The sequence below is a fragment of the Spermophilus citellus genome (genome assembly GCF_964194105.1).
Source record: "Spermophilus citellus genome assembly, chromosome: 1".
In the NCBI taxonomy this organism is placed as follows: Eukaryota; Metazoa; Chordata; class Mammalia; order Rodentia; family Sciuridae; genus Spermophilus; species Spermophilus citellus.
In genome coordinates, this window is record NC_138182.1 from 183,356,027 (window position 1) to 183,378,196 (window position 22,170).

Consider the following 22,170-nt stretch of genomic DNA (forward strand, 5'->3'; position numbering starts at 1 on the left):
TTGGTAAGTTTCAAATTGTGCACCATGTGTAGGGTGAAATCTCACATCATCTTTCTCCCTTCCACCTGGTACATGAATCATCTCTTTGTTTAGCTTATCCACACCAGAACCATAGAGATGTTACCCACCTTTTAGTCATTTACTAGTCACCTCTGTTATTAGAGCAGCTATTACTGAATCACAGTGCTTGCTTTTTTTTTTTAAGAGAGAGTGAGAGAGGAGAGAGAGAGAGAGAGAGAGAGAGAGAGAGAGAGAGAGAGAGAGAATTTTTTAATATTTATTTTTTAGTTCTCGGCGAACACAACATCTTTGTTGGTATGTGGTGCTGAGGATCGAACCTGGGCTGCACGCATGCCAGGCGAATGCTACCGCTTGAGCCACAGCCTCAGTCCCAGTGCTTGCTTTTAAGTAACTTTTTATTTTACTTAACAATGGCCCCAAAGTGCAAGCATAGTCATGTTGGCCATTCAAACATTTCAAACAGAAGCCATAAAGTACTTCCTTTAAGTGAAAAGGTGAAAGTTCTCAATTTAGATTTAATAAGAAAAGAAAAAGGTCATTATATTCCTTAATATTGTTATAAATGGTCTATTTTATTATTAATTACTGTAGTGACTTTCTTTCTGGGACTAATTTATAAATCAAACTTCATTATAGGTATTTACATAATACAAACACACACATCTGTGTATGCATGTATATATACACATTGTTATCCTGAAGTTTCATGCCTCCAGTGGAGATATTATAACATACCCTGCAGGTAAAATACAGCTACTGTATAAAATTTTCAGTTTCTTTGTCTGTATGCTCCATCACTGAGAGTCTCTAACTATAAGGTCAATTTATATGTTTCTCTTGTCTGTCAGGTTTTGGGAATTCATTGTTAATTCCATACACATATATGATTTATCATTTTTATGTTTTCTTAGTTGAGCCTTTATGATTATACAATATCTGTCTTTATCTCTGGTTATATGTGTGTGTGTGTGTGTGTGTGTGTGTGTGTGTGTGTGTGTATAATTTTTTTGTACCAGGAATTTAATCTAGGGGCACTTAACTACTGAGCTACTGAGTCACATTCCCAGATTCCCAGCCCTTTTTTAAATTTTATTTAGGTTCACAGTCTCTATAAGTTGCTTTAGACCCTCACTAAATTTCTGAGGCTGGCTTTGAATTTATGATTCTCCTGCCTCAGCCTCCCAAGCCCAGGGATTATAGTTGTGTGCCACTATGCCTAGCTCTGATAATATTTCTTGTTCTGAATACTATTTGTTCTAATACTAATATGAACAATCCAAATTTCCTTTAATTAGTGTTTGAAAATACATCTTTTATATTCATTTACTTTTATTTATGACTTTATATTAAAGTAAATTTTTAATGTTTCAATTAGTACATTATTGTTAGACATTATGGTAGGGTTCATTTGATGTAATTAAACGTGCGTGAAATGCAATTTACTCCATTTCAGTCCACAGTACTTCCTGGTTTTCTTCCCTTCTACTTCCCCCTGTTCCTTTTCCTCTACTCTCAGTGGTCTTTCCTTGTCTTTATATATTTTTTAAATTGGTACTTTATAGGGATACATAAAAGTGGAATCCACTGTGGTATATTCAAGTATGAACACAGCATAATTTCATCAATTTAATTCCACATTTTCTCCCTTTTCCTGCCCCTCCTCTCTTCCCCTCAGTCCCTTTCCTCTATTCCTTTAATAACCCTTCTGTTTTCAGAGCTAACCCTCCCACATTTTCCTCCTATTTTTCTCTAGCTTCTGTATATAAGAGAAAATATTCATCCTTCGATTTTCTGAGTCTGGTTTATTTCACTGAGCATGATGTTTCCAGTCCTATCCATTTACCAGCAAATACCATAATTTCATTCTTCTTTATGGCTGAATAAAACTCTACTGTATATATGTATACCACATTTCTTTATCCATTCATATGTTGATGGACAGCTGGAATGGTTCCATCACTTGCTGTTGTGAATTGTGCTGCTGTAATATTGTATCAATAAGGAAATACAATATGCTAATTTTAGTTCTTTTGGATAAATACCAAGGAGTGGAATAGTTGGTCCATGTGATGGTTCCATTCCGAGTCTTTTGAAAAATCTCCATATTGCTTTCCAAAGTGGTTTTACTAATTTTCAGACCCACCAAAAATGTATGAGTGTACCTTTTCCCCCACATCCTCATTATTTGTATTCTTCATAATTGCCATTCTAACTGGAGTGAGATGGAATTTCAATGTAATTTTACTTTGCTGATTGCTAAGAATGTTGGACAATTTTCATACTTTTGTTGGCCATTTGTATTTCTTCTTCTTTTGAGAAATATCTACTTAGTTATTTTGTCCATTTATTCACTGAGGGTTTGTTTGTTTGTTTTGTTTTGATACTAAGTTTTCGAGTTCTTTATATATTCTGAATATTAATCCCCTGCCTGACGAGTAGCTGGCAAAAATTTTCTCCCATTCTATAGATTCTTCATGCTTTCTGAGCAGAAGCTTTTTAATTTGATGTTATCCCACTTATTGATTCTTGGTTTTATTTATTGAGTTTTGGGGGTCTTGCTAAGGAAGTCAGTGCCTGTACAAGTATGTTGACGTGTTGACCCTGTTTTCTTTCAGCAGCTGAAAGTTTCTGGTCTAATTCCAATGTCTCTAATCCACTTTGAGGTGACTTTTGCACATACGTATATCCAGTTTTCCCAGCACCACTTGTTAAAATGGTTCTTTCCTCCAACATGTTCTTGGCACCTTTGTAAAGCAGCAGAGGACTGTATCCATGTGAGTTTGTCTCTGTCTGCAATTCTGTTTCATTGGTCTTCATGTCTGTTTTGATGCCAATACCATGCTGTTTTTTTTTTTTTTTACTATATCTGTAGTTAATTTGAAATTGGGTATTATGATTCTGTAGTCTTACTCTTATTGCTCAGAATTTTGGGGGTTTCTGGGTCTTTTATTTTTCCAAATAAATTTGAGGACTATTTTTCCAGTTCTCAGAAGAACAGTATTGGTATTTTGATGGAGATTGACTGTATCTTTTTTTTAAATAATGTCCCAGTGCCACCATCAATTGAATTCTTTATATACAACAAAATTTAATGATCTTTTTATAATTAATACATTTAGATTACTTATGTTTAGTGCAATTATTAATATGGTTGTGATAACATCTTCAGTGTTGTTAAATATTGTTCTTTGTTTCTCATTTTTTGCCTATTTTTGAACCAACTATTTTTATGGATACTTTTTTATCTCATTATTGACTTGATAGACAAATCTCCTTTATTTAACCACAATTTGCCTTCACCTTATAGTTCTCTATTTACAGTTGGATAGCTTATAGTTTTAAAATCAATTTTGTTCCATTACCTCATTTGGTAAATTTTTTGCTTTAGATATTATCATACCCTTTTCTGGCAGAGATAAATTATGGCCAGCACAGAAATATTTACCCTATCAATTGAGTGCTGTAGACTTCATAATCTAGGGGAAAGACACTATTTTTATGTGATTCATCTGTTCTTGCTTGTTAAAGTATTCCCCTCACCAAAAAAATTAATTAATTAAATAAATAAATAAATAAAACACCTAGGGAGGGGGTTGAACATGTACCTCAGTAGTGAAGCTTATGTAGCATGAGATCTTGAGTCTGATCTGGAACATCATAAAAACAAATGAATGATTAAGAATAAAAATAAATCCCCCTCACTCTATCCCCTGTGCCAAAGTGAGGCAAGGCAAAATACCTCTTCTGCAATGTTGCTCCACCCTCAGCCATAGTTCCAGCTGCTAGAAGAACAAAAGCCTCTGTACTCTTCACTGCCTTCCTTGTTTACACCTGAGCCCTTGCCTTGAGCTTTGGCTCTCATTCCAGTGGGGCTCTGGAATCACCTCTACTGCTGGCTCCAATTCTCCATTCACACATTCAACAAGCATCTGTGGAACACTAACTGCATTTATTCAACACTCTCCACCTGCCAGTCATGGTTGTCAGCAAAAGGTATTTGAGGATAAATAGGCATGGCTCATTCTTGAGGAGCCTGTAGCCTAATGGCTGTGGCAGATATATAAACAATAACTTATGATTCAGTACAATACAGGCTATAATAGAGGTGTGAGCAGAGTGAGCCAGGAGAAGTAATTAATTCTGCCATGAATTAGATCAATGATGTGGTCACAATGTCTTTCTAAAGAACGTAATATTTCAAGAATGAGTAGTTGGGTTTTAACATTCCAAACAGAACAAACCATATGTTAAAACAAGTAAAGGTCTAGGGGTATACCTGGGAAGGTAAGAGGGGAAATGACATGGTTAGAGATTGGTGGGAAGTTTTCATGCAGAGTCAACATTTATGTAAAATGCACAGTGCTAAGCGTTTTATAGCATAAATTCATTTACACCCATACAAACTTCATGAGGTTGTCTTCATATTGAGAAGGGAAAACTGAAGTTTACTGAGTATACACAACTTGTCAAATAAAGAACTTGGTAACTGAGAGGATATTAATTTATTTAACAACTAGGCGACAGACACAGACCTGGTATGGGGGTCTGGATATAAACAACCAGGGTATGCATCCCAGTACATGCCAGGCAAAGGCAGAAAGAACTAATGTAGGCCATCTAACCCGTGCTTTAATAACTATTCTATTCTACTCTGGAGATAAAGCTGGAGACACCGACCTTGAATGAAATACAAAAGGCCTTGTCTTTAGAAATTCTATAGGTAAAGGAAATGACACAGGATGTAAACATAATTACCTTTTAGAAAGACAGAAATAGCAGCCAAGTGGGAGATGGCCTGGAATGTTGGAGAGGCAGACCTCCCACCTTAGACATCCTCAAACCTGAGACTGCTATTGCAGAGGTCCAGACAAAGTTCCTTACCAGGACACCTATGGCAGAGGTGAAGTTGGTGGGCTTTAAGGATTATGAGAGAATTGGTAAGACTTTGTGAGAAATTTGGTTCTGTTGGTGATAAGGGGTGAAGAAAACATCGGCATTTCTAACTGGCAATTCGGAGAATGGGGATGTCCTCACCTGAAAATCTGATTAGGAAAGAAAGAACAGAGGAAAAATTGCTAGATATGTATTTCAGTACATAATACTCCCTCCCCAAAATGTTCTCTGTTCCCTTTCATTTTGCCCTCTCCCAGTCCTTATCTCTTACTAATTCGGACATTAATCAAAACAAACCTTAGTTAATTCACTTTATTCCACTTCATATGAACTATGAAGCATCTGAGGTCTCATTCTTGGAAGCATGCTATGCTATTCCATACCTTGTTTATTGGTGGAAGCATGTGTCATCCTTCCTACCTGAAGTGTCTTCTCTACACCTTGCCAGCATAGTGAACACCTACATAATTACCAATCAAGGCCCAAACAAATGACCCCAAGTCCCCAGGTCATGTCAACCACTCCCTGCTAGTCTCCATCAGAACCTGTTCACAACTTCATTAGCATTTCTTTTATTTAAATTGCAATTACATGGCTACAGGTTCACCCCCCACAACAAAGGTGAGGGCAAGGACTGGAGTTTTGCATTTTCTTGTTCCCAATGTCTAAAAGAGCACCTGGCAAGTCATACAAACTCAAATCACATTCGTTGAATAAATAATTAATAAATGGATCTGTGACATGATTAGCTAAGTTATAAGCCACATATAGGCAGGTTTTAAAGTGGCAGTGTGACCAGTCCTCAGCAGGTAGACACCGTGGAAATGGGAGCCCTGCCCTGAACCCATATGTATCCCTTCCAGAACTGGTTTGAAACTTCATCTGGAGTGAACTAATAAGGGAGAGGCTTTTAATTTCTTTATGAGGCACACATGGGACAAATATATTCCAGATGTCATATTAAAGAGGAACTGAGGGGTTGGAGTTGTGGCTCAGTGGTAGAGCACTCGCCTAGCACGTGCGAGGCTCTGGGTTTGATCCTCAGCACCACATAAAAATAAATAAATTAAATAAAGGTTAAAAAAAGAGGAACTGAGCCCTTTAATAACTTGCAGTTTCTACATATGATTTAAGGTTCTCATATGCCATGCACTAATCATGTTTTGTCTCCCATCAGTCCTCTACTTCAGTTGATATGATGAATCACGTAAGAAAACAGCTGTGAAGGCTTCTCCAGGTAAAGTTGCCCAATTCAACAAATAAAAATATAGGATGTGTGGTTAAATTAAAATTTCAGCTAAAGAAAACAGAAATATCTACTCAAAAACAAATCATTTTTGTATAACTATATCCTATGAAACATTTTAGATGTACTAAAATATCTCTCATTATTTATCTGAAATTCCAATCTAATTAGTCATCATGATTTTGTCCTGCAGCCCAAATCCAGTTTGCTTTCTGCCAAGAATTAGGAAAGCATAGTGTACCCTACATGTTTGATATAACAAATTGCACTGAAACATAGGTAAATGAAGTGAATGAGACCTTCATTCAGAGGCCAATAGGAAATTCAAAGGCCAATGAGAAAAATAACTGATACAGATGAATCTGTGGACAAACAGGCTGATAGCTGCAGTGCTCCTTGCTTGACCCAGGTTTTTGTTAGTAGCTACCACTCTACATGTACCAGGGCAACAGAGTGTAATAGTTATGAGCAGGAACTCTGGAGTCCCATGTTCTTACCTCTGATTCCTTGCTCTGGCTCATGAATCCAGGCTTGAATTTTATTACATAAAATGAGGGTGATGTTGGCAGCCTCCTATCAGTTTTATTAATATGTTGTATGCAGTTGACACCTGACCAGCGTAGGCAGCTCATTATTAATATTAGCTAATTAATGCTGTTTGCATGGTTAAGTGTCATTACCCTCTCTGGAACAGCTCAAAGTAGAATACAATGAAATAGAATAGAATAACAAGACTATTATTAATTTTTCCCTCAATATGTGCCAGGTTCTCTGCCAACTGCTTCCACAGATTTCCTCATTCGATCCATATAACAACCCCAAGAGATATCATTGTTCATTATTCCTACTTTATAGACATTGGATCCAAGGTTCAGAGAAACTAGGCAATCTTAAGCCAAAGCATCACCACAGTTTGGCAGTGGAAAATCTGAAAGTCAAATGCAATTTTGTCTGAACCCAAACCCATGTTCTTAATTACAAATACATTCATTAAAATCTCCCCATGAGATTGCTACCCAAACACAATTCTTTCTTACCCTAAGAAAAAAATCTGATGATTTTCAATTAAGTATGAAAATATCCTTGGGAATTAAAGGATACCTTATTCTTTTCATTTGCATACCTTCTTTAAAAAAGTTACAGTAGTGTTTTGAAGGAAGATTCCCAGGTTTCTTTGCCTAGCTTGGGTAAAATCTTCTCTTTTTTTATTTATTTTTTTTTGTAATTGTAGATGGACAACATACCTTTATTTTATTTATTTATATGTGGTGCTAAAGATTGAACTCAGTGCCTCACAAGAGCTAGGCAAGTGCTCTGCCACTGAACTAGAGCCCCAGCCCAGGTAAAACCCTCTTTTATAACCTCTTTCTCCTCTACCTAAAGTCAAATCCATTTGTTTATGCTCCTTAACTGTTATTAATATGGCCCAGATGAAAGGTTCTTTACAGCTTATCAAACATATGTTTGATATATGTTATCACATATATCCTTAAAATAGTACAAATAAATAGGCAGGAAATTGCATGATGTCTCAAGTTTACAGATGAAGAAACTGACACTCAGAGTGGTATGTCATTTGGCAGTCAAACAGATGCTAACCAGCAGAGCAATTATGGAAGTCCAGGCTTCTTTCCTCAAAATATTCTTTAATTATTTTTTTAAATATAGGATTGTTGGATAGCTTCTATGTACAAGGCACTATGTTAGAAATCAAACCTCTCTCAGTGAACAAAATAGGCCAGAACTTTTCCCTACTGGATTTTAACATCTCTTGGAGAGGGACCCAAATAAAATAAATATCAAATAAAAATATTTAAGGTCTAAGAAGAAATGATCTAGTTTGTAAATGATGTTAATCCAAACATTTTATCCTTGTTATAAGGATATAAGTCACAAGAAATTTTCACCAAAAATATATGGTGAAACCTGAAGCTGAGAGGAACAAGCCAGGAGAAGAAACTAGAAATGAACATACAAACAGAGAAGGGAGGATGGAGCCTGGGCGGCACTATAGGGCCATGGGAGGAGGTCATGGTACTGGTAGGCAGGGAATCAGTGACCCTGAGCCTCAGGACAGTACTATTTTCTTGATTCCAGAACACCAACAGCATCAGCCTTGAACTTTGCAGGCCCCGCCCAGGTGACCTCCCTGGGAGGCCAGCAGAATCCTATCCTAAGTTGCAATATCTGGAGCTTTTGCTTCCTTGTACTGTGCTCTTGTGGTTTATTAGAGAAATGCCTTCGGGCACTACCCTTTCCCAAACAAACAGCCACAGTCAGAATTCACAACATGGGCACTTAAACTTCATTCCTCCACTAGTCCACTGGACAAGTGCAGTGCTCGATCATAAAGAGTGTACCTGACGGCACAAATATAACTTTCTGGAAGTTTCCTAAGGTGGTACTATTTCTAGATCACAGACTTTTGTATAGGAGAGTCTGGCCAGAGTCTTCTTGAGGGGCCTGGTTGGAGAGGCCTGGGAAGGTCGTTCCACTCAAGGTGAAAGCAGAGCTGCTGATTGCTGTCAAGGCAGTACCTTATAAAGTGGGCGGGAATGGGTCTCTCCCTAACCCTGACTCTGAAACCTGGACAAGTCTCAGTTTCCCATACCCCATTTAATATCCCCATTTCTAAATGGCCATCTGGCACTGCACAGCTTGATTTTGGTCAGTCTGTAAGTTTTAATACCTCCAACTCCTTGTCCTTACCAACTGAACTTAAGGCATTCCTCAGGACACCCAGTTTTATCTAGACCAAAGCCACACTTTACCTTCTGGAGTGTTTACATCCAGAAAGAAGGGCATTTTACCTCTGGGAGACATAGCAACATCTCAAACCTAATATTGAGTTCCACCAAATGCCAATGAATTTAATTCAGTTGACTATGTTTTCTTTTCGTTCCTATTTGAAAGATCGTAAGGCAGACTTAATTTAAAGAGGACCATTGTAATAGATACAGGGACCACTTCAGTGGGAACCTGCAGTGCAAAAGAAATTCTCAATCTACTTTTTTTTTTTTTTAATGTTCACACAAGAAGTCTACAGCCTACAGGGGGAGACATTTAAATGGATATATATCCTGCATGTCACAGTATCTTTTATCTCTGCTTGGAAGATCCAGAGAAGCTGTGAGCAAGTACAGTCAAAGCTAAAACCAGTGCTAATCACTAGACTCCTTGAGGATTCAGAAATATAACACTTTGCCCCTAAGAGATCCACAGGTTAAGAAGCAACCTAAATTCCATTTACAGAGGAATGGATGAAGACCATATTTTTTTATGGTCTATATATATGAGGGAATACTATTTTGCTTTAAAAAGAAAGGCAGGCTTGTCATTTATAACAGCATGGGTGAAGTTGGAGAATATTATGTTAAGTGAAATAAGGCAGAGTTAGAAAATCAAATATCATCTTACTTCTTTATGAAATCTAAAAAAGGTAAAACCATAAAAGCAGAGAGTAGAATGACAGTTACCAGAGGCTGGGAAGGAAAATTAGAGAGACATGTGTCAAAGCATATAAAATACCCATTAGGAGGAATAAATTCTAGAGATCCATTATATAATATGGTGAATATATTTAATAACAATGAATTGTATATATGAAAATGGCTGAGAGTAGTGTTCTCACCATACATAAAAGGAAAGTGTGTGAGACAATGAATATGTTTGATTTAGCCATTAACCATGTATACATACTCTAAAATATCATAATATGTGCCTTAAACATATATCTATATATTTATTTTATTGATAACTTGTATTTGTAGGTAGATAAGGAAATGGATCAAGAGGCTGAATGAGAGGAGAGCTAATAAAACAGTTCAAACAATGGGTCAAGGGTTTCATAGAGCAAGTGATGGAGAATGCAGCTTTTTCTGATCTAGGGCGGAATGGTTACCATGAAGGTTTCATAGAAAAGACAGAATCTGAACCTAAGACAGTGGAATAAATAGAAAAGCTCCAAGGGAGATGATGAGGAAGGTATCACAGGAAGAAGAGCAGAGGCAAAGGAAGGGTTCTGGGGTGCTGCAGGGCATGCCCATGTATGGAAGGGGGATTGGCTCAGAGCATGGGGAGAGCCCAGCACACAGAGGGTGTAGAAAAACACCTTGCCAATTTTGTCACTTGCTCCTCAACACTAGTGATTCTGCCTGATATGCATCTGAGCATCCATGCTGGCCATGGAAACTCCCTCAGAAGCTGTACTCTCGTGCACTTTATAGATACACCTGAGAAAAATCAAGAGAGTTTTTCTTTCCCTATTTGAAAAAAAAAATATATATATATATATATTAATTGGTTTTGAAAGATAGGGCAGGGCTCATTAGCTGAGATCCCAGAGCAAGCTGTGCGGACATCTTGAGCAACCTAGATTCCATAGTAGATATGTCACTTATGTGCCCTATAAATGAAGCAAAGCTTCAGGTGCATGTGAGCAATTTATCTGCATCAATCCCCAGTATTACAAGAATGGCTGTCTCAGTCCTTCGGCTGACAATTTTTCTGGGAATCCTTGTCTTAATCCTGACCTGCCACGCTGCAGGTAAGTGTTTCTGTTCACAGCCCATGAACTGTGCAGCAGTTAGAAGGATGAGCGGAAGTTGGCACTGATTCAGAATATAGATAGGGAGGGCTTTGGGCACTTGAGAACACAGGACTGGGAGACAAGAGGCACATCTTCTAACAAAGAAAGGATTTTTATTAAAGTCTATCTTCAATGAATGTATGAAATTTGGAATGATATTTTCTTGTGTGTCATATCATATAGTGACACTATTGTATTATAAGTTCCTTGAGACCTGGGGTATGTTTTCCTAATGATAATAACAAATAATTTTTGATGGTGAAGAATATACACTCTGGAATAAGACTTCTCAGCTGGGTCCACCACTAACCTGACTTTAACATGCTACTTAATATCTCTTGGCATCATACATGCCAAGAAACATTGATAGTTAATTTTCCCATAAAGTTATTATGAAAATTAAATACAGGAAAAAATTGGAATAGTATTTGTCCATAACAAGTAATCAATAAGTATTAACTGTTATTGTTATCAAATATAATCTTAAAAGAGCCTCATAATATGTCTGTGAAGTAAATATGCATGGTTTTATCATTTTCCATCTTACAGGATAATAAACTGAGTTTGCAGAGGGAAAATTACTTGAGCATAGACAAAAGTGTAAGTGGCATCTGATAATGATACCTGGGTGTCTAGATTCTTTTCATTATAACTAAATAGCACCTACCTCTTTCATATCTGACCCAAACAAGGCATTATGCAGCATTCTCAATAGCTAATTATTTTGTTTGCAGAAGACTGTGAGTTCCTGACTTCACTCAATTCAAAAATGGCCAGAAAACACAGATAGTACAAATGATTAGCAACAGAGTCCTCTGAATGCAAGTCAGCAGCATTCACACCTCCAGGACCCTCACTGTTCATCAGCACCACACACAGGCAGATGCTACGACAGAATGACTCTAAAGGGGGACATAGAGACATTACAGTTCCTTCAACACCAAAAGTAATCAACATGGTGAAAGGTGATATTCATATCATAGTGAAAAAATCCAGGTTCTATTTCGTATGAACTCTGAAACTATGGGTAAACCAGTTCATTGGTTTGAGCCTTGGTTTCCTCATCTATAAAATGAGACAATTATCAATTTTACCAGATAGAATGGGCATGCTGTGTGTGTGTGTGTGTGTGTGTGTGTGTGTGTGTGTGTGTGTGTTATTGGGGATTGAACTGAGCCCAGGGGTGTTCTGTCTCAGAGGTACATCCCCAGCCCAATAGCTCTCTTCTCCTTAAGTTGTCCACACTGGTTTAAATTCATGATCTTCTTGCCTCAACTTCCTGAGTGGCTGGATTTCCTGGCACATGCCAACATGCCCAGCCAAATGAACATGCTTTTATAATCACTTCACAGGTAAATGGATGGCGTTGGAGAAGATAATGCTAAGTGAAGTTAGCCAATCCCAAAAAAACAAATGCTGAATGTTTTCTCTGATATAAGGAGGCTGACTCATAGTAGGGTAGGGAGGGGGAGCAGGGGAGAATTAGATGAATTTTAGATAGGGCGGAGGGGTGGGAGGGAAAGGGAGGGGGCAGGGGATTAGCAAGGATGGTGGAATGTGATAGACATCATCATCCAAAGTAAATGTATGAAGACATGAATTGGTGTCAACATACTTTATATGCAACCAGAGATATAAAAAACTGTGCTGTATATGTGTAATAAGAATTGTAATGCATTCCGCTGTCCTTTTTTTTAAATGTCAATAAAAAATTACAAATGTAAAGAAAAAAGAAAACCATACAAAATATACAAACATCAGCAATACTATATTTGTTCAGGTCTTTATAATCACCTTGACTAAGAAATTCAACCAGGTAGTTAATGTAAATTAACTATTTTGTATGATTTGATGATTCGTTTCTAGGAAATAACAATCTGTTGATATTTTGATGACATATTTTAAATTTTCACAATCTCCTCAAGTATTAGAGGAGAAAATGAGTTGCAAATCATGTTGTTACATTATTAATAATAGAAATAATAATGCAGCAAACATTTATGTGAGGTTATCATGGACCCGGTACTGTGGTAAATGTTACAGATGGATGAATGGACAGATAGACAGATAGATGAAAGATCTATAAAATATTTTCAATCCTGACAACAGCACAAGAAGGAAATTGAGAGATAATATTTGAGGCTTGTGTGCAAAGCCACATGGCTAATGTTTTATTGAAGACAGGAAAAAAAAAAACTCAGGCTATAGGACTCTAACCCATGTAATGAACCACATTCTAATTTCTCAATATGTGTGTGGTTCACAGACTGAGGCTAAGATTTCCATCTTTATACACTCCAATCCCAGGTTTCTTACATATTGAAAAGCTAGTATTTAGTGAAATATTAAAATAAAAAGTCAATAAAATTAAATTGTTATGCAAATAGATAGAAACATAGAAAAAACTCAACTTTCACATAAGGAATTACTACTTTGCACCTGACAATGTTTTCAGAAAAGAAATTTCATGGGGAGAGAAATTTATCATGTGAATAATATTCTCTGTGGAGATAAAACATTCAGGTTCAAACCCCAGCTCAACCACTTTCTAGATGAGTAATTTTATTTTATTTCCCTGAGCAGCTGTGTTCTGTTCTGTCGAACTGCAATGCTATCCCTGAGCAGACTGAAGATAGAGCAAGTGAAGAAAGCCCCAACCCAGAACCTATAGAATAGGAATCCACACAAGGAGGTCTGGCTCCTTTTTCTCTTGAGGAAAACAAATGAACTCTGGGCACTGTGAGCACCCTGCACTTTATGTGAGGGTCATGTAATGTCTGTATTTGTCCTTTATTTTTTAACCATAATTCTTGGATAAAAGCTGTGCACATAAGGATTCTTTTGAATGAAAGAAACAACAACTGGATAAATGAGAACATGACAATTAAGTTTATCAATTTTAGTTTGCAGAATTGAATGCCAATAAGTTTTTAATAATAGTTTATATTTTAGGATATAATATGGATGCAAGGATGGTAACAAAAAGTTAGTTACATGTCTTTCCATCTGAAGTCATGGGGATGGATACATTATCTAGAAGGTGGGGCTTTATGATTCAAAACTTGTGATTGGGTTTCCAGAAAAAATGCAAGATACAGTTATATTTGAATTTTAGATAAGTGAGAGATAATATTTAATACAAATATGTACTGAATATTGCATCAATAATTCTCATAATAAAAAAATGGTTGTGGTTTATCAGAAATTTAAATTTAACTACACATCATATATATTTATGTGCCATGTCTGGTCACAGCACTTGTCAAGCTATAATAAAATTAAAATACAAAAGTCCTACTTTATTCTGTTCCTAGGCTCATTGTACATATTATAGCTATTGTCACTCTTCCATCCCCTCTTGTCTGAAAGTAAAAACCACTAAGCAAAGCCCAAACATCTCAAGGAACCTGCATAACACCAGCCCCACTCTCTGGGTCTTTGGCCCTCACTCTAAAGGGAACTTGATTAAAGGACTCAGGGCAAGTGGACTACCATTGTGGTCTCAACTTCTTTTACTCTTTATGAGGACTTCTGTGAATCCCTAATCTTTTTGGTTTTTCAGCCCGAGAGGAAAAATACACACCTCATAAGATTGACCATGGACAAAATCATGCAACACTTACAAAACCATTATATACAACAATATTTGGTGATATACAAGTGATAGAATTTGTCACTATTATTATACTACTTTCACTCTTATAAAAGAAGATTGTACAATTCATTACAGAGTGCTTTAAAATGCAGATTTTTAATGCCAGCCAAACATGGGCTTGAATTATATTTCTGCCTCTTACTAGGTCTGACTTTTAATAGGTTTCTATAGCTCTTTCTAGTTCCATTTCCTTATCTTTAAATTGGGATAATAATTTTTTCCTACCTCACAGAGTTGTTGTGATGATAATATGAGAATGCATGCAGATGGTCCATCACCCACCTCTGGAACAAGGTCGGGGTCATAGAGTGCTACCCATTGGTACTCCATCTTCATCATTGTTATTCCTACCATAGGCGTGGGGGTTACATGGAAAGCCAGACATTCTGTGTTTCAACCTGGGCACTGCTCCTGCTAACTGCTTAACTCTAGGAAAGGCACTTAATTTCTGTGAGCCTCTGTTTTCTCATCTACAAAAGGGAGCCATTGTCTATCTCAGTATTCATGTGGGTCTGTTTATTTGATTTTAGGAATAGATGAGATGGTGCTTGTGAAGACTTCAACCAAGCAGGAATGAAAAGTTCAATTTACTATAACTATAGGAGGCCACAAAATTACTGAGAGAGGCACAAAGGGCTCTAAGGATCCCCTACATGGCAAAGAGTCTTTCCTTTCTTGTTGCTTTGAATCACCTCTGATATTCTGTTCTGTTTTTCAGATGAAAAAGCAGAAGAAAACTCTGAGAGCAAGCCAGAGGATTCAGGCAAGAATCCAGAGCCAGATTTCCCCAAATTTCTGAACCAACTGGGCACAGAGATCATTGAGAATGCATTCGAGTTCATCCTCCGTTCCATGATGGCCCGGGGAACGTAAGCATTGATACCAGCCTTGCTTGGTCCAGTTCTCTGTATATTGAGACCCCATTGCAGCCAGGTATGGTAGCACACACCTGTAATCCCAGCAGCTCTGGAGACTGAGGCAGGAGGATCACAAGTTTAAAATCAGCCTCAGCAATTTAGCAAGGCCCTAAGCAACTTAGAGAGAACCCATCTCAAAAAAATAAAAAAATAAAACAATAAAATAAAATAAATTTTAAAACCTTGCATTGAAATGAATAAAAAACAAAGTTTAAGTCACAAGCCAATAAATTGTTTTCCATCGAAAAACCTTACTCTACTTTAAGATGTATTTGGCTTCTCAATGAATTGCCCTTAACTCTTTTGGGGTAAATTCATTCCCATGAAGTGATTCCACAAGATATTTGTTTTACTTTCAAGACCAGATAGAAGGAAAGAGAGCACTGAACCAGGGGACAGAAGGCCAAGGTCTGGTCCTGACTCAGCTGCTATTTTACCAGGTGGTGGTGGACAAGCCTCTCCCTCTCTGAGTGCCTTCCTTGGTTCATCTGTAAAGTTGAGGGAATAAAGGACCCACTAGTGCTGTGAATGGGGTGAAGACAAGGGGTGGTGGTAGGCTCATTAGTGGTGGGCACTGAGAATTCCTGTGTTTATTTTCTAACTTGAGTAGCTTAAGAGGGCCAAGAGAAGCAGCTGATAACCTCTCAGAGAGCATCTGGAGAAGCTCCCCATGTGGAGTGTTTTTGTCATGCTGGATAGCCTTAGTGAACAGTCACACCTCCCACTGTGTGAACCCAATGTTCTCAGCCTGCTTCCCAGTTCCTATGCCCAGCTCCCCAAACAGCTCCCTTCCACCTACATAGCTCTGATTTTACACCATTACTTCACCTCACTCTTCATTCTTCTCAAGCTAATGTCCCCAATTTCAGCTCTCCAAGACCAAGCACCCTCTCCTGTAAACTTCCAGGTGGTTTCCATCTCCTCCTCTCAACCTCTTCTGATTCTCTCCTGCATAGACCCCTGAACAGAGTTTGACAAACTTTGACCTATCACCCACCTGCTTCAGGATCTATCAGACAATTTATTAAAAAAAAAAAAAAAACAACTGAGGTTCCTTTATTCCATCTTGCATCTACCTGAAGGCATCTCCCTTGCTTCTTTGACGAGCTTTCCACAGGATACTGAGATGGAAGCCAGGCCTCACCAGATGCTCTGGTATGCACTGCTGTGCCTTAAAGTTCCACATAGCCTTTACATTTTTTATTCATATTTTATGTATGTGCAAATCCTTGCATTTATCTGGAGAAAAGGTTAATGACTTTTATTATATTCTCAAAGATAACCAACAGCAAATACAAACAAAGAACCACCTTGTGGGCATTTTTGTAATCTCTGATCTGCTTAAATCAATATATTTGACTGGACAGCATTTTGCATATGATCCTGCTCCAGAAATTGCTAAAACTCACAGGTGTTTTTTTTTTCTTTGTTCTAATTAATTATGCATGACAGTAGAATACACTTTGATACAACAAATACAGATGGAGTATAATTTCTCATTCTTCTGTTTGTATATGATGTAGAATCCCACGGGTCATATAGTTATATATGTACAGAGGGTAATAATGTCTGATTCATTCTACTATCCTTCCCCCAGACACCCTCTCTTCCCTTTACTTCCTTCTACCTAATCTAAATTAAATCTATTCTTTCCTAATACCCCCCACCCCACCATTGTGAATTATCATCCACATATCAGAGAAAATATTAGGCTTTTGTGGTTTTTTTTCTTTTTTCTTTTGGTTTGGCTTATTTCACTTAGCTTGATATTCTCTAGCTCTACCAATTTACCAGAAAATTCCATAATTTCATTATTCTTTAAGGCTAATATTCCATTGTGTGTGGATTTTTAATATCCATTCATCTATTTTTAATATCCATTCATCCACATTTTTTAATATCCATTCATCTATGGAAGGGCACTTAGGTTGGTTCCATAGTTTAGCTATTGTGAATTGAGCTGCTATAAACATTGATGTGACTGCATCACTGTAATATACAGATTTTAAGTCCTTTGGGTATACACTGAGGGAGGGATAGTTGAGTAAAATGGTGGTTCCATTCCAAGTTTTCTGTGGAATCTCAATACTGCTTTCCATAATGGTTGCACCAATTTGCATTCTCACCAGCAACATATGAGGGTACCATCCCTCCACATCCTTGCCAACATTTATTGTTGTTTTTATTGTTACAAATCCTATTGTCATTGCTTTTGCAATTGTTGCCTTCCCGTGGTTGTTAATGTAAACTAGAAGGAAAGTAATAAGAAAACAGTGAGTATCATTCATTGCATGCAAAGTACAGATTCAACTGCAATTGAGTTAATATTATTACATTATCAAAACAGGAAGTTGAACAATGATACTTCTTTTTATTTCTTCCCTTAGAATTTTCTGGATATAAATTGACACATTTTTCATTGTGTTTAGCCTGAAAGTTTACTGATCCATTAAGGAGTTTCTGTCCAGTCCAGGCTCAGGAATTCCACTTCATTTTCTATACTTTCTCTTTCTCTTGATATATTCTGATCAAATGGCACTCTTTCTGTTGCTGAAACTCAAAATCATGACACGTTCTCTGCCCTCTTACTCTCTTCTGTCTGAAATGCTCTTTCCTTTTCATGGTGGCTGATCTTAGAGCTCATCTAAAAGTCACCACCTCAGAAAAGTATCCTATGACCCTCCTGTCAATTCTCTCCCCTTACATTCATATTCTCTGTTAGTCTTCTAACACTTTACCTCATCATCATGCCATTAGAACTTTGGTCTCTTCAGAAATAACTGATTTACTTTTAACTGTGTAGCTAAATGAAAGTAGAAATCAGGTAGATCTGTCTGGTTCACTATGATGTCAGACATTTAATTAACACCTATCAATTGATTAATTAGCTAATTAAGGAAAGAGATCTTAGAGATCAGACCTAAAACCCATTTACCAACTTGATTTGGGAAATATGAAGGATCTTTGCTCAAAACACAACACTAGCTCAAAACACAAATCTAGTTGATGGCAGTGAGGACCTAAGACATACTCAGGACTCCCTGTGCAAAGAAGGCTACAAATATAATGGGGATGGTGGATGGGAAGATGCCAGCAAAAAAATGTTGCTATACTTAATATGTGCAAAGAAGATACAGGAGTTGTGAATGAAACACCTAAACTGTAAAAAATCTGGACTGTAAATCCCTTTTCCTAAATGTATTTTCAGTCCTTATGATAAGTGATGTGAGCCAAACATGCCTAGCAAGATAAATATCTGTTACATATCACAGGCCATTTCCAGAGAAAGGAACCAATGTGATGAGGGAAGTGTTTACGGCAGACATGAGATATAATTAGGGCTTTGAAGGATTGAGTGAGATTTGATTCAAAACAGAGAATAAAAGGAACTGTGAAGTTCCATAAACATGGGAATTTTGCTTTGTTTACTCCAACATATCTGATGCCCGAGTAGGGTATCAGGCACATAATAAATATGAGAAGCATGCTTTTTTTTTTTAAATTATTTTATTGTTGGTTGTTCAAAACATTACATAGTTCTTAATATACCATATTTCACAGATTGATTCAAGTGGGTTATGAACTCCCATTTTTACCCCGTATACAGATTGCTGTGTCACATCAGTTACATTTCCATTGATTTACAAATTGCCTTTCTGGTGACTGATGTATTCTGCTGTCTATCCCATTCTCCACTGTCCCCCCTCCCCTCCCCTCCCCTCCCCTCCCCTTCTCTCTCTCCATCCCCTCTACTAAGAAGCATGCTTTTGAGACCCAGGACAGTCCGGGTGTCTCCCCTGCTTGCCTCTGCACTACCTGGGAACTATGCAGGCTACCTCCCACGCATCATCCTTCTCAGCAATGTCCCTAACCCTAACTCCCCTCACCCGTTGAGGAGCCTTAGATTGTTGTGAATATATCCCCTGGGGGGTTCCATGACATGATTTCTCATTCTCTCCCTATCTCATGCCATCTCTTCTCACTCTTTGACTTTTTGTCACGTACTCTCACCTTAAATGTCACTTCTCCTCAAGGCTCCAAATGGTCCTGATTTTTCACTTTGCAACTTGCACACTGGGAATTTCCCTGTACCTAAGGAGTTTCTAATTCACATCTCTATTATATTTAGTTTTCTTAACTCCAGACTGAAATGACCAATTTCTTGCTATAAAACTTCACCTAGTTTTTCCACCAACACCTGTAAATATAAACCTGGCCTCTCTCTCAAAGCCAGGCTCCTCCTTATCCAGGAAGTCACATTCCCACACCTCCAGACTCCAGCAACCTCCAGGTCTTCTTGTTTCTTTCCTGCCCATCACCACCTTCCTCCAAGTGCTACAGCGTATTCTACCTTTGATTTTCTTCCTATGCCATTCCTTTTCTTCGACTCCACTGACTAGTTGATCTAGTTGACCCTGCCATGGTCTCTTTCATGAGTTCTTTTCATTAGATTTCTGTTAGTTTTACCATTTTTTTGGTCACTCTTCACTCCAATCTATCCTCTACCTACCACCAGAGCTTTTTTAAAAAAAAAAAAAAAAAAAAAAAAAAAAAAACGCAAATCTGGCCACATGTCTGCCATGTTTGAAACCCTTCCTTGAATTTCTGCTGCTTTCAAAAAGAAGTCGTTTCCCTGATGTGTCTATTTTTCGGTCATATCTCTCACCCCTGCAACCACACACCCAACAGCCCAGCAACAGATGATTTGTGTTTTCAGAGCAGATGATGTTGGTGTAAGCTCTTCACAAACCACATTTTAGTCATCTTTTACCTTCTCAGAAGCTACACAGGTACCCAGTCTTTGAGCAGTAAAGGATTTCTGGCATTAGTAACAACTCTGATGTTGTACATTTTAAACTTTGCTTTGCAATCTATCAGCCATGTGATTCAGAAACATAGTTTGAACTTTTTGAGCTTCAGGGATTTTTTTCACAAGTAAAAATATATAATAATAAAAATTCATTCAACAAATAGTTATTAATTTAATTATGTGCCAGGCATTGTTCTAGGTGCTGGAGATAGAGTTCTGAATAAATATACCAAAATACCTGCCTTTATGTATATGCCTTCCTATGTGAAATGACACTTAACTAATACGTTTGTTGGCAAGTTCAAAGACATGATTATGCATAAATTGCTTGTTGGCTACAAATTGTTATGGAAATATTTATCCATATTTCCTTCTCTCAGAAAAATCTTGAGGAAAAAACTATAACTCAGTCCTTATAATACAGTGTAGTGATGATTCTAGCATTAAGTCTAAGTCATAACTCAGTATTGTTTTTTTCTCTACTTTTCCTTTTAGTGGATTCTTTGAACTTGGTGAAAACCCAGGAGAACAGCCATCAAAGTGACTTCTCAGGTGATTTTAATTTATAATTTACAACTAAAAAATAGTATATTAGACAAAGAAGAAAGGGATTGACTGAATTCATTTAATGACTGGGGATACCGATGCATAACTACAAGCAGAAAATAATTGTTTTGTTCTTGCTTTGTCCTTATGGTTTATTTTTTTAAACTAATTATAATGAATATGCATTAAGTTGATGTTGATAACTCAAGGTTTTCTTAGGGAGGAGGCAAACTTGTTGAATAATATAAATAATCATTAATTGTTAAGAGACCTGGTTCTTGATACAATTCTGTCCTATAACAAACTCCTGAGATGATCAATTGACAAAGATATAGGTTAATTTGAGCTCCCAGTTCTGGATAATTCAATTTGCCATTAGTGGGCTGCACTGCTTTAGGCCTGTGGCAAAGCAGCACATCATGGTAGAAGCATTTGGTTGCATGGGACCAACCACTAAGCTCATAGTCAGAAAGCAAAAGTGGAATAAACTGGGATTCCAGAATCCCACCCACTAGGCCCCATGTCTAAAAGACTCCAACACCTCCAAATAGCACCTATCTGAGAACCAAGCCTTTAACACATGGGCTTTTGGGGTTATTTCAGATCCAAATTGTAGCTTTTGCTTTATATGAGCCCAGCTGTGAAATGAGGAGTTAGTACACACTACAAATGTAAGGACCTACATCATTATGCAGTTAGTCAATCATGAGAAGAGTGAAATTTGCTGAGGTTAATTCAAGGAGAAAGGAGTGGCCTCTCTATACTCCGCAACCTCAAACAATGTGATTTGAGAACTCAGAAAAACCTGATTTTCCCTTACTCTGTTCTCTCCTGGGTATGGATATTGAAATCGTAAAACAAAAATGTTATATCTAGAAAAGTAATATGAGTTGCTGGCATGCACTGAGTACTTACTATCTTTTAGACATTAAATGCTAGATACACAGTACATAATTTAATTCATAGTCCATATGAAAATAGGCATCACTATTCTTGAGTTTCACAAATAAGAAAATCAAGGCTTAGGAAAATTTGTCAACATGGCCATGTTAATAAGGGAGAAGGGCAGGTGTGGACTCATGTAGTCTGATTCCAGAATTTGTGGACTCTAAGTCACAGAGCTTCTGGAGAACAGAGAAGAACAATAGGTAGTATGGGGGGAGGTAGTAGAGAATAATTATTAGACTATGTGATCTTACACAGGCCTTGGAGTTTAAATGTACATTGAAATAAAACACTACTCTTGTGGTAAGTTGAGCTGCCTTATAAGCATCTCCAGTAAGTACTGTCTTTCCCAACTTCTATTTGTTATCAGGCCTAAGAATGTTCCTTTCCTTTCCCAGCTCCATTTCATAATTTGGGTGTGATTAGTGTAAGCTCAGATTGCTACTATCATATTACCCTGAAACTTAGCCTACCCTTCCCTCAAAGCTCCTAAATGGGGCTTTGGCATTGGCATTGAGACTTGCTCAACCCACATGCTCTTGACTCTCA

General features: G+C 37.4%; 1 protein-coding gene across 1 annotated transcript; it reads left to right on the forward strand.

Moving 5' to 3' along the window:
• Positions 1–10,633: 10,633 nt before the first annotated feature.
• Positions 10,634–20,674, forward strand: LOC308657280 (uncharacterized protein C5orf46; the record flags this gene model as incomplete). Its single annotated transcript, XM_081308838.1, has 3 exons — positions 10,634–10,706; positions 15,122–15,272; positions 20,626–20,674. The coding sequence occupies 3 exons, from the start codon at positions 10,634–10,636 to the stop codon at positions 20,672–20,674; spliced, it is 273 nt and encodes a 90-aa protein (XP_081164964.1).
• Between the last annotated feature and the right edge of the window lie 1,496 nt (positions 20,675–22,170).